Source organism: Echinops telfairi, unplaced genomic scaffold, assembly GCF_000313985.2.
Source record: "Echinops telfairi isolate 266 unplaced genomic scaffold, ASM31398v2 ScPeMD7_19;HRSCAF=73, whole genome shotgun sequence".
Lineage (NCBI taxonomy): Eukaryota > Metazoa > Chordata > Mammalia > Afrosoricida > Tenrecidae > Echinops > Echinops telfairi.
The window spans coordinates 6614304-6629523 of NW_022103916.1; the positions used below are offsets into that span (position 1 = coordinate 6614304).

The 15220-nt window shown below is 43.7% G+C and overlaps 1 protein-coding gene across 1 annotated transcript in view; it reads left to right on the forward strand.

The window, feature by feature from the left end:
• SLC9A7 (solute carrier family 9 member A7) overlaps positions 1 to 8969 on the forward strand; it is a 193227-nt gene extending 184258 nt beyond the window's left edge. The window contains exon 18 of the mRNA XM_004713195.2: positions 7721 to 8969. Coding sequence (XP_004713252.2) covers positions 7721 to 7972 — 252 coding nt within the window. The 3' untranslated portion in view covers positions 7973 to 8969. The remainder of the gene's footprint in view (positions 1 to 7720) is intronic.
• The last annotated feature ends 6251 nt before the right edge of the window (positions 8970 to 15220 follow it).

Here is a 15220-nt window from a genome sequence, read left to right on the forward strand (position 1 = left end):
GTGGTACAAAAGGGTGGGTATCAGCTGGGAAGGGGCACTGGGAGTAGTGGGCTGTCTGAAATGCTGAGGGCAGCCACATCTGAGCACCTAAGATCTGAGCTTTCAGCTTCGTGAGTGGCATGTGCTTTCTCCTAGATGATAACTGCCAAGTCACCAGTTGCAACAGCCTGGTGGGGAGTCACAGAACTTTACACATGCAAGCACCACTGGGCTGCTGTGGAGAGCAAGGTTTGCTTGGTGAAAATGGAGTTATGCCCAAATAGAATGGGGACCAGCATTAACATCTTCTTAAAGTTAGTTGAGCCTTCCAGCACCCCCAGCTCCTTCCTTGAATTTCTGTTATTAAAAGTAATCTTTAATACATGTGGTAAGTTTTCAAAATGTAACTTAATATCTATCAGCTTCAGCATAGTGCTAGTTGCTACCTGTGCCAGAAAGCTGCAAACTTCATTTTAGAGTTGCCCATCCTGCTAATAGCTTCCTGAATAAAAATTGTCTTATTCTGAGTTCTGAATAGTTTGTTCAGTTTTGATGTCTGTCTTAAGTGACATGTATTTTATCATCCGAGACAAAGGGTGCTGACTTAGCATTGCTACTTCTTCCACTAATGAAGTTCCCACTGAGGAAGCCCTGTTTCATTGCATTTACATGCTTGTCTTCTAGTGCTAGTCTCTTTTAAAGAATTCCTAAAGCCTTCCATCTTCCTAAATTCTAGTAAGGGTCACTTTTCATGTCTCTGGTAGCATAGTAGGTTATATGTTGGGCTCCTAACCATAAGGCAGGTGGTTCTCACACAAGCTGCTCTTTAGGAGAAAGATGAATCCCATAACGATCGACAGCCTCAGAATCCCACAGGACAGCTGGACTCTGTCCTATGTGGCAGATAGCTTGGTTTCCTCCCTCATTTCTCTATAATAGTGACATAATGTATTAAAATGTTATTAAAGCTTTTGAATTGGACTTTTGTGAAAGTTCCTTGGCTCATGAATTAGGGATTCCTTGTCTAGTTGGAGAATATTGAAATACCATAGATTTTCAGAAGAACAAACAAATCTGTCTTGGAAAAAGTATAGTCAGAATGCTTCTTTTTTATAAAAAAATCATTTTATTGGGAGCTTGTAAAGCTCTTATCACAATCCATACACACGCCCATTGTGTCAAGCACATTTATTTTCTTTCTACTTGAGCCCTTATCAGCTCATCCCCCCTTACCCCATGAGCCCTTGATAATTTATACATTTTTTTCCATGTCTTACACCATCCGCTGTCTCCCTTCACCCACGCCTCCTTTCTCATCCCACCTTCTCCTTCCCCTCTGGGTATCGCTACTCTCATTATTGGTCCTGATAGGTTTATCTGTCCTGGATTCCTTGTGTTGCAAGCTCTTATCTGTAGCAGTGTACATGCTCTGGTCTAGCGGACTTGTAAGGTAGAATTTGGATCATGATAGTGGGGGGAAGGAAGCATTAAACTAGAGGAAAGTTGTCTGTTTCATTGGTGCTACACTGTACCCTGACTGGCTTGTCTCTTCCTTGTGACCCTTCTGTAAGGGATGTCCAATTGCCTAAAGATGGGCTTTGAGTCTCCCACTCATTCACATTGATATGATTTTTTTTGTTCTGGGTCTTTGATGCCTGCTACCTGATCCCATCAACATCTCCTGATCACACAGGCTGGTATGCTTCTTCCATGTGGACTTTGTTGCTTCTTAGCTAGATGGCCGCTTGTTTATCTCCAAGGATTTAAGACCCCAGGATATATCTTTTGATAGCCGGGCACCATCAGCTTTCTTCACTACATTTGTCTTCAGTGACTGTGTTGGGAAGGTGAGCATCACAGAATGCCAGGTTATTAGAACAAAGTGTTCTTGCGTTGATGGAGTACTTGAGTCAAGACCCAATGTCCATCTACTACCTTAATACTTAACATATAAATATAAGTACATAGATCTATTTCCCTATCATTATATAAAAATATATTTACATATGTACATACCTGTATTTGGATGTCTATAATTATCCTTTGCCTCCTAGTTCCTTCCTCTATTTTCTTTTACTTTCCTCTTGTCCCACTATCATGTTCGACTTTCATTTGGGTTTCAGTAATTCCTCTCAGCTTACATTGCCCTTGATCAAAACCCACCAGGCATCCTGTGCCCTCCTCGCCATTGATTTTAGATCACGTGTGGTTCCCTTGCTACTGGGTTTGTTGACACCCCTCTTCCTTTCCCCCGCCTCCCATCTTTTCTATGTCCCTCCAGAACCAGCTGTCCCATTGTTTTCTCCTCCAGATTGTTTATCCCACTTATATTATCTAGATATACATGTAGAGCCAGTAATAAGCACAAAAGCAAGACAAAGCAAAACAAAACAACAAAAGAAAACAAACAAACAAACAAACAAAGACCGAAAAAACCCCAATAGTTCCAAGTCGGTTTGTTGACCTTTAGGAGTGTTTTCCGGTCGAGTCTGATGGGGTGCCACGCTCTGGCCCCAAAGTCTATTTTTGGTATTCTCTGGGGACTTCATTGCTTTGCTTCCCTTGCTGCTCTGTTGCACACCTTCAGTGTTTCACCCCGGTGTGATGGGGTCAGATTAGGCACAGTTCCTGCACTCTGTCTCCAGTGTTGTCCCTCGTAGCACTGTGGGCCAGTGAGGGATGTCATGTCTCCTGGTGGGGCCAGCCCAATGGTCCTCTCTGTGCACTGGCTGCTCTGAGCAGGAATACGGGCCTTGGCGCTTGGTGGGCCAGGATGTGTTCCACTCCCTCTCCTTTCCTATTCGTTTGCTCTTGTGTGCTCTGATCAGCAATGCCCCTCTCCCTGAGCTGTAGCTTCAGTGCTGCCCTATGAAGTGCACAGAATGCCTCTGAAAAGACAGGATGGCAAGACTTCTTCTCAATGTACTTTGGGCATGTTATCAGGAGGGACCAGTCTCTGGAAGATATCCTGCTTGGTAGAGTGTCAGCCAAAAAGAGGAAGACCCTCAGTGAGGTTGACTGACACAGTGGCTGCAAGAGTAGGCTCAAAAGTAACAATAATTGTGAGGATGACACAGGACCGGGACAGGGTTTTGTTCCGTTGTACATGGGGTAGCTGTGAGGTGGAACCAATTTGACAGCACTGAACAACAGACCGGTTTGAACTCACCAGTTTGAGAAACAACTCATGGTTTCCTGCCTGGAGTAATATTTGATCTGTGGCCTTTCCATAAGATTGGAACTACAAGCAAACTTGCTTCTGCTTTGGGCCGGGGTCCTGACCAAGTTCTAAGGCAGCTCCAGACACACTGCTTGAGGTCTGCTGTTGAGGGTGGGAGCAAAGGCTTTTTAAAATGGCCAGTACTTGAAGAAGCCAGGTTGAGAGAGGTAGAGGGAGTCCTTGTAGAGGTTAGTCATGGTACAGTTCTCATGGCTGTGTGACACATTGGTGTGGCTCTTACCCATCACCCTGGGGCATTTTTTAATTTGACCAAGCTTATGTTGGAGCTAGCTAGGAGTCCACTACTTCCACCATCTCTAAACTACATGGATTTGATAGATACCTGCTGTCTGCTTAACTCATATACAAGAGACTTTACATCATTCTTACAATCACCCGTATTTTTCAGTCCATCATGATAGCTCTATGTGCCAATCCATCTCACTGAGGCTTCCCCTCCTCCTGGCTCCTTCACTTCACCAAACATGTTTTCTTCCTCTAGTGACTGATCCCTCTTCTTGATGTGTCCAAGTGGATTGGAAATGTTCTCTTGTGATCCAGGCGGTTTTCATGGGCTAATTTTCTGAAGTAGATCACCAGACCTCTATTCCTATTCTCTCTTAATCTGGAAGTTCTGTTGAAAACTGCTGATATTTGAAATCATACCAGTGGCATAGCTTTCAGGATCACAGCAATACACAAGCCACCACTACAGTATAACCCACTGACAGACAGGTGATGGTTGAATTTGACTTGTGTAAAATGCACATCTTCTCACCATACTCTTGCTTGCAGGGGGGGTCAGGGTTATCTCACTACATTTTCCTAGCATCCTTTGCTGGAAGGGTAGTTGTGCTCATATGCAGACTTTTAGTTTAGCAAAACTCTTGATCCTGTCTTCTGACATGGGAGTGTGAGTTGGCTTCATAATTTTCTTATGACACTCAGTAAGACTTTGATTTGGCAATCACTCATCACTGTGTTTTACTATGTCCTTGTTTCAGAATGACCCTGCCTTATATACCATTTGTCTGGACTTGTGACTTTCTTAAGTGGAATAGGTCGACATCAAATTTGGTTTCTGTTGTCACTGGATTTGGCCTGGCCTATCACTGTAAGGAATCAGAGAAAACCACACGAGAATGTATTTCCCTGGAGTTTCCTCCATGAAATTGGGGTGGAACTTCTCTCCTTTTGCAGAATTACCATTTGCAAATCATATGCAGTTTTCCTGTACTCCTCTCTCCCCTTCTGTGGCTCCAAACATGGCGACAGACCCCAAATCCATGCTAGAATAGTGTCCTGGAAAATTGAGAGTCAAGAGAGGCAAAGGCTCTGGACCAAAACATCACTTAGCTCATGTATGAACATGAGAAATTAGACGTTCCAGAACAGGAAAGAAGGATCACACCCACCCCTCCCCCAACCCCGAGTTGGAAACTGAAAATGGGCACATGACATCATTTGTTATTAAGAAAACTATGGCACAGCAGATTGAATTTCAGGACTTTCTAAAAAACAGATGGAAAAGAGGGAACTTGGGGAGTTTGGAGTGAGTTCTAGAATTGTCCTTTACATGCTGGCCTGAGTCCAGGCTTTTACTTTAATTGTTCATTTGCACCCTGCCACATTCCAGCGAGGATGTGAGGCAGCAAGCCAAAGGAGTCGCGTGTTTTCATGTTCCAATTGCCAAAGCACTGGTTCAGTGGAGCCACACTGTGCCCATGGTGTGGACTGGGGAGAAGTCGACATCACTGGCAAACAATGCAGAACACAGCCTGTGCTTGTCACCAGTGCGTGCGCAGAGATGGGTTGGAAAGGGAGGGAGTGAGGTAAACATGAACTCCTCCCTAGATTGGTGTGTTAAACATTCATTTAGCAAGTTAAGCACAATTAACTTAACGAAGGGTGCCAAGAAGACACCAAGGTCCCTGCCCGGAGCTAATTAATAATCGAGATGGGGAGTCCAGGCATTGACATGCGAGACTCCGCTAGTGACCTCAGGCCGTGAGCTTGGGGGCACGCCTTGGGTGTCAGGGCAGTGGGTTCTGCATCCTGGACTGCATCGGGCCTGTCGTGTCAAGGAGACAGGATTTGGGTGAGAGTTGATGGGCTGAAGGCAAACAGAAGAGGAAAGAGCAGTTTGACCTGTAGCATGTTGAAAGTATGTGTTTGCGATTCAAGAATTCCATAGTGATTGACAGGGCTATGGGACCTCCCCTTGTCTTGTTTGTTAAATCCTTTGGAAGTGAAAGTTCTGTGTGATCTCATGTTATTTTCTAAATCTGCTCACACTGTCTTTTCGTCCAAAATACTGAGACTTTGCTAAAGAACAACAAAACTCACTAGCGACTCACAGTGACCCTGCAGGACAGGGTAGAACTGCCCTTGTGGATTTTCGAGAATGTGACTCTTTAAGGAAGTAGAAAGCCTCATCTTTCTCCCATGATGGGGCTGGTATGTAGCCCAGTGTGTAACCATGACATCACTAGGCCTCCTGCCTGATTCCGTTTTCTCTATCTTGGTGCAGTACTGCGGTCATGCCGGGCCTTTGTCGGTTGCAGCGAGTTATCACATCCTTTACGTTGGTAAAACTAATCGGGAAGCAGCATAGACCTGAACTATGCTTCCCATCAGCCAGACAACCTCAGACAGATTTTATAGGTTATCTGGCGTAGTGGGTTATGCATCAGGCTGTGAACCACAAGGTCAGCAGTTCGAAACCACCAACGGCTTTGTGAGAGAAAGATGATGCTTTCTACTCTCATAAGGAGTTTCAGTCTTGGATACCTACAGGGGCAGGTCTACCCTGTCCTATAGGGTCACTATGAGTTGGAATCAACTCGATGGTAGCAAGTTTTGATTTTCTTTTTTTCCCCTGAGCTCAGGTTGCCTTTTTTGTGGAAAGAGTGTTTGCCCCCAGCACAGGGAGGGCTAAAAATCAAATGAGAGCTTATGTGGTGTTCCTGACCAGCATATAATAAAACGGACTCATTGCAGTCAAGTCAAATCTGACTCATAGTGATACATGCGGGCAGAGTGGAACTGCCCCTTGGATTTCTGAGACTGTAATCTTCATAGCTAGTGTCTGGCTGGCCACGTGGCCTAAGGCACCAGACCCAAGCTTCTGCTTGCTCTGGGTGAGGTTTCTCATCTCTAAAGGGGAGGCATCCATTTGAATCCCACATCTGACATAGTTCTGTTGTGGAGTCCTGGGGGCACAGTAGTTAAAGTGCCCCACTCTTACCCTAAAGGTCAGTGGTTCAAACCCACCAGCTGCTCCATGGGAGAAATATGGTTGTGGAGTCCTGGTGGCACAGTAGTTAAAGTGCCCCACTCTTACCCTACAGGTCAGTGGTTCAAACCCACCAGCTGCTCCATGGGAGAAATATGTCACAACGTGCTGTCGTGGCGACTTCCAGCCCTGGAAGCCGCATGGGGCAGTCCTGCTGTCATAGGGCATCACTGAATTGGAATCGCCTCAACAGCAATGGCTCTGGGTTGGTTGGTTCTCTTCAGGGAGGCAGATGGCAACATCTTTCACTTCGCCGAGCCCCTGGCGCATTCAGCCACTTCAACATTTTGGTTCAGAGCCGAACATTTAATCACCATGCCACCAGGGCTCCCGAAAACCGATGGCTCACTAACATGCATTTCTCTCTGTTCTCTCCCTGAGGACTTAGAGGTGACGACTTCCCTTCAGGCTTTGGTTCTGGGAGAACCAACACCAAGCCTGGGTCCGCTCTGCCACATAGCGCCCCTGCAGAGGGGGCCAGAGACTGGAGAGCTGTACGCGAACAGACAGCCTTGTCTTTCTCCCACAGAGTGGCCAGTGGATTGGAGCCAAACCACTGACCTTGCAATTCGCAGCCCAACACGCATCCCCTAATTTCAGAAGGGGTATTTTCTGTGAGAATCAGACAGGGAAAATTGGAAGGATATCTTATTCGTAAATGTTCGTTTGTTCTCCCCAAGTTGCCAACTAGGACAAAGACGAGTTCAAATGTAAATAAGGGGAGGGGGTTGAGGATGGTTTGGGAGAAAGATGGGGAATTCTACTCCCATAAAGAGTTACAGTCTTGGAAATTCACAGAGGCAGTTCTACCCTGTCCTATAGGGTCCCCGTGAGTCAGCATCAACTCGATAGCAAATTTTGGGTTTGGAGGATGGTTTATGTAGGGAGTGGACCCACTCAGGATACCTGCCCAAAGGAGAGAGCGCAGCCTTAGCCTGTCCAGACTTTTTGGTTTGGGAACCAGAAAAACCAGTCTGGCTTCCCTTTTATCTTTCAGTCCCTAAAGCCACTCTGTGACACATTTGAAATCAGAACTGCTCTTCGGTATTCGAACTTCTAGTTCAAGCAACAGTGGTTTACACCGCATGGCGGCCTGTGGTTTATATCCAGTTATCACGGCAGCCGTTTGTGATCAAACTCCAGTTTTCAGATGAGAGGCTGGGGCTGGGGTTGGCTCTGGCATATAGCAGCAGTCTCCCATTTGTTTTGTTGGTTGCCCTTTTCAGAACCAAGAGCCACTGCGAGAGGAAGACTCCGATTTCATCCTGACTGAAGGCGACCTCACTCTGACCTACGGGGACAGCACAGTGACTGCGAATGGCTCCTCAGGCTCCCACACAACCTCTAGGAGCCTTGAGGGCAGCCGCAGAACCAAGAGCAGCTCCGAGGAAGTGCTGGAACGAGACCTGGGAATGGAGGAGCAGAAGATTCCCAGCCGGGGCACCCGCTTAGTGTTTCCTCTGGAAGATAATGCATGACTTTCCCCCCGCCTCTGAAGCAATGGGGTAGGCCCACCGGTGGGTGAGGATGGCCACAGGGCCCAGTGTTGTTTGAGGTGGGGTCTTGACGGAACTGAACTAATGCTTCTATTTGAATGGGGTCTGAAGATAATCTTAACCTTTACAATTTAACCCAGAAGGAAACGGTGGGGCTCCAGTGTTTCTAAATCAAGACAAATGCCACCCTATTCTCACTTTTTCACATAGTAGTATGCAATTTGAGTTAAACAAACCGACACAAAGCATGCTGTAACAATCTCTTAATGCATTCACCTGCAGTATCTGAAGGAGGTGAGGCAGGTGTTGTGAATTCCTCCCAGGAGAGGCTTCATGTTAATACAAGGCAGCGCCAGTCTAGCTGGGGCTGTAGAAGGGGAAGTTAGGGGAGAACAGGCTAGGAGAAAAATCACAAAGGAAAGCAATTGAGGTTGCGCCTCCAAGGAGGGGGGGAAACTGGTGTTAAACATGGGACAACTTGCGCGAGGCTCGAGAGACAAAGGCTGTAGGACTGCAACCTGGCATCAGTCCTCCTGGCTGTCAGGCCGGCTCTGTTCCCGCTGGACTAAAACTGGAAAATCTTATCCGTGACCATTTCAACATGGGTGAAATCTTTGTGGTTCGTTCTCTGGAAATCTCCACAGAGAAGTAGTTACTGAAATGTTTAAAACTAAAGGCAAAAGGATTACGCTGTTGATTTTTAAAAATGAATCTGAGGCCAGAACGTATTTGGACAATAACCGCTGATGATAACACTGCAAAAAGAATCTGACCCTTGAGAGCCATCAGAGGAAGTGACACTTTCAGGTCTAAATTTGGCCCCTAGGATAGGACAGGACAAATTTTTAATAGGACAGATCTCCACTGTGGATTTAGAAATTACACTAAAATTATGGGATGCCTTATTCAACCCAAGAAGTACAGGCTTATATTAACGGAAAGAGCTCTCACAGCAAACAAATAAATCCATAACTGCAAAGAGAATGCAAGGTAGTGTTCTGAAGATTGGATAGAAGTCTAAACTTTGAGCTGATGAATTCGACTTCAGTGGCTGCCTGAGGAATCAGGGGAGTCCATGGAAAGTTCAATATGCCACCAGTTAGGGGGAGGGGTACCCTGAGATGAAAACACTCTTTAAGAATCCAGGTGTCTTCACGCCACTGAGTGCCATATTGAGAAGCTTAATGTGCTGGGTATCTGGGGAGGCTGCATCAGCTTAATGGGTGGGTGAAGTGCAATTCATTTATTGAATTTTAGTTTGAGTTATTTCAGGATAAGCTAGAATACCTGTCTTTACCTGTAGCAGGTGAACTACTGAGAATTGTGGGGAAAGGTGGGGTTTCTCCCCATACCTGTATGCATTAGTGCGATCACATTTGGCCACCCAATGAAAAAAAATGCTCTCAGAACATGTGATCATTGTTTTCTTACTATTATTATTAGACAAAATAGTGTACCAATCAAATACACCCATGATGAAATCAGACATTTAATCCTCCTAACTCATTTTTAATAAGATATTGCTTTACACTGTATGGCTTTATGTGAACCAAGAAAGATTCATTGGGCTTGGCTGTAGAAGAGTGTTGATGCCCAATCAGTTTTGAAAACAGAAACGGAAATTTCATATACTTCAATATAATTGAATGACTTTTCTATCAGGCTGCCTCCCATTTCCTGTCTATCTGCAAAAAAGTCCATTTTTTAAATTTTATGATCGTCTTGGGCGGGGGTCCTCAAACTTTTTAAACAGGGGGCCTGTTCACTGTCCCTCCGACCCGTTGGAGGGCCGGGCTATAGTTTTTTTAAAAGAAACTATGAACAAATTTGTATGCACACTGCACATATCTTATTTTGAAGTGAAAAACAAAACGGGGCAAAAGCACCCAGCAGGCCGGATAAATGTCCTCAGCGGGCCGCATGTGGCCCGCGGGCCACAGTTTGAGGACGCCTGCTCTTGGGCTTTGTAAATTTGAAAACAGTTAAACAGCCTAACTTCATGAGGCCTAATGAAGGACTTAAGAAGGCCTGTGATGTCCAGCCAGGGAAATGGCTTTCTTAGAGAGTGCCTGGGAGAGAATTGATTAGGGTGTGGTCTCAGCCTGCAGACAGGAGTTCTGGTGGCACAGTGGTTGACTGAAAGGCTGGTGGTCTGGACCCACCAGCTTCTCCCCAATGGAAACGATCTGGTGATCTGCTTCTGTAAGTATCACAGGCTCGGAAAGTCTGTGAGTTTGACGGACTGGGATCGTTTCACTAGCAATGGGTTTCAGGCTGCACACAGCAGCTGCCAGAGTTAACAGAAGACTGGAGGCCGGGGGGATGTATGCTGGGCAGGTCTTTTATTTAGTAGAGTTATCTTAGTCAAGACCAGTTATTCTCTATAAACTTAAAAAGTAAGATCTTTCTTTTTTTTCTTTCTCTTGATGGAGTAGTTGGTTCTTGGGTGGATTCTTTGTAAAGGCTTGCTTATCTCATATGTTGCGTATTTTTATGAATCTCAGAATGAAGAAGCTGATGCTGGTTCTCGAAAAGAGCCAACCAGGCAGGTGCATCCTCTTTCCACTAACCTCAAGGGTTCATTGTCATTTGGGTTTCCTAAGAAACTTACAGCAAATTATAAGAAATTACCTTCATAAAAAGGAAAAATAACACTGAGTTATTTTCGATCAATCCTAATCTTCGATCAATCCTTACATTATTGTTTTTACCTCCTTTAGGTCTCATGGACTGCCAAACATTTTATTCTGAGCCATACATCTATGTAGGCTGGGCTTGTAGTTGCTTGATTGGGCCTTTTATTCAGTAGGAGGAACCCCATGGCGTCATTGGTTACTCGTTGAAGGTGCTAACTGCAGTTAACAGTTGCTCTGTGCGAGAAAGATGAGACTCTGCTCCTCTAAAGATTTAGAAGCCTGGGGAATCCCAAAGGGTCAGTTCTACACTGCTCGACGGGGTTGCTAGGAAGCAGAACTGGCTCCTTGGCAGTGGCTAGGTTTCTATGCACTGGATAAGAGGAAGGAATCTTGACCAATCATTTTATTTTCTGTTGGTAAAATGTGAGGAATGATCCTGACCTTTTAAGAAGTCCTGAGAAGATAAATCCATTCATCCAAAGTCTTCATCTAGAAGCATGATGTTTAAGTTGGAGACGAGTAGAAAACCATGAATCCCAGAAACCATTTAATTCAAAACAAACTCCCTGCTACCAGTCTTGCATAAAATCAGATAGAAACGGATGGTTAATGGTACCTTCCACTAAGCAAAGTTCCTCTTCTGAGCTAATAAAAAAGTCACTCTATAGACATATTTGTTCTGAGTGGGGGAAAGGGGAGGATAGCAGGCGATTTTCAAATCTTTAATGCTCTAGAACAGAGGTTCTCAACTCTGGCCACTTCCCGCCACCCACCCACCCTCAATACCAAGCAATGGTATGCTGCCAGCATTTCTGATTATAGTGAGTTTGGGTTGGGATCTGGGCATCCATATTTGGTTGGAGAATCTCAGAAGAGTGTAATGGGAAGGCAGAGTTGAGAGCCTTTGGTAGAGAGCTTGCAGTGGGCTCTGGAGCCTTATTTAAAGGAAAGGCTTAGTTAGTTAGGGCTTTAAAACAATTGTCATGTGAAACAAACTGTCTTGGTCAATAATAGGGACGCTTTGAAGAAAATCCTCCATAAAGTGCAACTAAAAAAATCACGGTTTAAAAACCTCACATTAAAGAGAAAGAAGGGTGATTTATATATATATATATAAATTTACAACCTGTCCTCATTGTGGAAAAAAGGGTTTGTTTGGGTTTTTTGTCTTAACTGGGCTACTAACTAATAAATACCATGAAGATTTCTAGGAAGCTCGATTTTCAGTTTAATCTGGAATCAAATAAATCGTCCCCTTGTAGTCAGAGTTCTTCTTCAGACCCCACAGATCCCCATGTTTAAATCCGTGTTGGATTTCCTCCGAATAAAGGACGGGCCCATTTGCTCCAGGGAAGAGGTCCCGTGTCCAGGGGGAGGCTGGGACTGCGTTGCTGCCACATGGTGGTATCGGCATCAGAAGGGAGTAACTAGGAAGACTGTTGAATAGCACGGACCGAGGGAATGCCCAAAGTAATACTCTTTGGGGGGGATGATAAGGGAACCTAAACTTCTTTTAGAGAAGGAAATTTGGAATTTATATAAGGCAGCATTTCTTCTAGGCATCTATAACTAAAGGGAGTTTGACTAGCCAGTGTGCTTACCAATGTGCTGAGACAAATCAGCACGAATGCCCTGAAGCCAAAAGTCACACTGTGACATCAAATATTTCATCATGCAAACAGCAAGGGAGCTCTTTAGGCTGTGTTCTGTCCACCTTAGAATGCCCTTTGTCTGACAAATGACATCTCTTTAAACAATGTGAAAAGTGTCCTCTCAGCTACCCACGCATATTTCAACTAGGACAAAGACTTGCAATTGCATTGAAAGTCCCGGTCTGTTCTGTGTGCTATCTTCCCCCCATCATACCTCTTCTTTGTCCTCAGTGGAAGCTAATGTACTCTTGTCAGACACTCAGTGTGAACAAGTGTTTTCCAACTCTAGAAACACCACTGGTTCACCGTAGGAAAGGCCAATGGTGGAGCAATTAAGTTACGCCTCAAAGGTAAAAATCACCCGCTTGGAAGCCTATCTTGCTCCCCACTGTGAATTCTAAAAGGTATGTCAGAAAGTTGATCTGACGATCTGTTGTAAAACGTGATCAGGAATTAGGTGGGCTATTGGAAAAGCAGCTTGCTATTTTAATAAGTATGACTTCTTATTCCATTCCAGAAGTGGGGGACTTGACAAGTTTCACATCTGCTTTTGGATGTTGATTCATAGATACTACAGAAGTCATTCTGGGAAATACATTAGATTAAATTAGTTCTGATCTTTTATGTTGTTTGTAGAATAAGAGTCTGGCTTGCCAGTATCTAATATAGTAAATTGAAGGTATCTGGAAGCCAAGAGTTATATTTTTAAAAAGGACCCATCTGACTGTTGCTTTAACACTTCGATACTTGAAAACAACTTCCTCTTTTCTAAAATCTAATAAGAATAATTATTGAGTGAAATACTTTAGGAACCAAAACTAATATCTAACTAGTAATAAATCTAGATTTGGGGGGGACAATCTTTTGAAATAAGATATAGAAATAAACCATTTTTCCCAGTGTCAATTTTCACAGACAGATTTTATTTAGCAAACACATCTTATTTTTTCACTCCATGTTAGTCAATAGTGTAAAGAGAAAAACCAAAGCTTTTGATGTTACTTTTATTTTTATAAGCAGAGTGACCCAGATGGAATAAATAGGCAGCCAGTTTTCTGCTACCCAAGCAGACAGAAAACTCCCATAGAAGGAAGGCAGGGAGGATGCTCTGGCACCTTCTGTAAGGGTCTGAAGAGACACGAGTGCACACAGGGGGGATCACTGTCTCATTTTAATGGCTACTTTCAAACAAAATAACAGAATTGCCAAACATCAAAATAAAATCGACTCTCAGCCAGTGGAAAATGACCTGGACCTGTACATGTTGGAGGAGCTCAGAAAAGGACTTGTAAGCATGAAGAATTCAACAGCTGCTCTCAAAAGCACTTACCAAGACGAAGGACCCAAGTGGTCCTCGGTGGTAGTCTAACGGCACAGATGTTTGCAAGATGACTTTTGGTATAATTATTCTATTTGGAGAGGTAGAGGAATGATGTTCAGTTGTGTTGAAGGTCATGTCTATGCACGTGGGTGGCCTTTCTCTGAAACCATTCAAATTAGGGTCAGCTCCTCCGAAGTTGTCGTGTTTATTTATTTATTTATTTATACAGAAAGTACATCTTGTATTTCTCACTTAGGACATTTTGCTATATCTATTACAATTATGAAGTAAGGGGAAAGCCCACCAGGATTCATGGAGCAGCTAAAAAGCCATTTCTAAAAATAGAATTGGATGGATTTAACATGGGGTGATGTGATCTTCTGGGGAACTTTCTATAGTGTGTGCATAAAATAAATGGGGCGAACTTTGTTCTCTCCATTCAACAGGAACTAACAGTGGTTTTAAAAAACAGTGTGCTTAAACTGTGAAAATCTGGAGTTATCTATAACTGTGCTGTGCAATAAGGAAAACTGCAGTTAGGCCCCCAGCGTGGTATCTTTCCCTATCGTTTTACTTAATATTTGCCTTTGTGTATATGTTTAGATTGATATTGTGAAAGCTATCCATGCGGTTTCCTGCACTTTACTGATATCTAACTATTTTTCCCTCAAAGCTTTTTCTTTTTTAAAAATAAAAAGATTAACTGGCTGAGCTCATCTTGTGTTTTTTTATTTCTATTTCTTTTTACTAGTATCTCTCTGTAGAAGGAAATTATCGTATTCCCTGCACCCCCTGTATCTTTCTTCTCCAGCTTCATTTAGACTGGTGTTGGCCAACTAGGCCCGATCTAGCCCATCATCTGCTTTTGTAAATAAAATCTTATTAGAATAGACCATGTTCATTTGTTTACATACTGTCTTGGCTGCCTTCACGCTGCAGTGACAGCAGCACTGTAAGGAGTTGAGATAGAGATCATATCAAAGCCACAATTTACTTTCTGCGCCCTTTATAAAGTTTTTGCTGACTCGAGTTCCATGGTTGAAGAAATTCAGCTTTAAAAGAGGGTCTAAAAGTCGTGTCAACATATTTCTGAGATCTTCTTTAATGCCTTTTAAAATATCTTCTTAAAGATTTTCTTTAGTGCATTCTGTTTAAAAGAAATACTTTAAATCTGACCTCTGACTGATTTCTCCTGACCTGCAAGTCTTAAAAAAGCTTTGAGTATAGAATCCTATATCACCAAGTTTTAGCAGCAGCAATTTGTAAGATTTAGGTACCGTATATACTCGAGTATAAGCTGACCTGAATATCAGCCAAGTCACCTAATTTTACCACAAAAACTGCATAAAAAACGTGCTGAAAAACTCGGTTAATACACGAGTATATATGGTAAGTGGATTTGGTATTTTGGCTTCACGCTTAAGTTGTTATGGGATAATGCTGAAGATTCTCAAACCCAATACAGGTTTTCCGTTATAGTCTGTGCATTCCTGTGTATGCAGACTAGCTTTCACCTGACCCAGCCAGTTAAGCTGCTTTCTCACAAAATGGCTTAGGCTGGGTTCTTTAGAGAAGCAAACCCAATGAGAGAGAGAGAGAGAAGTGGAGGAGGAAGGGAGGG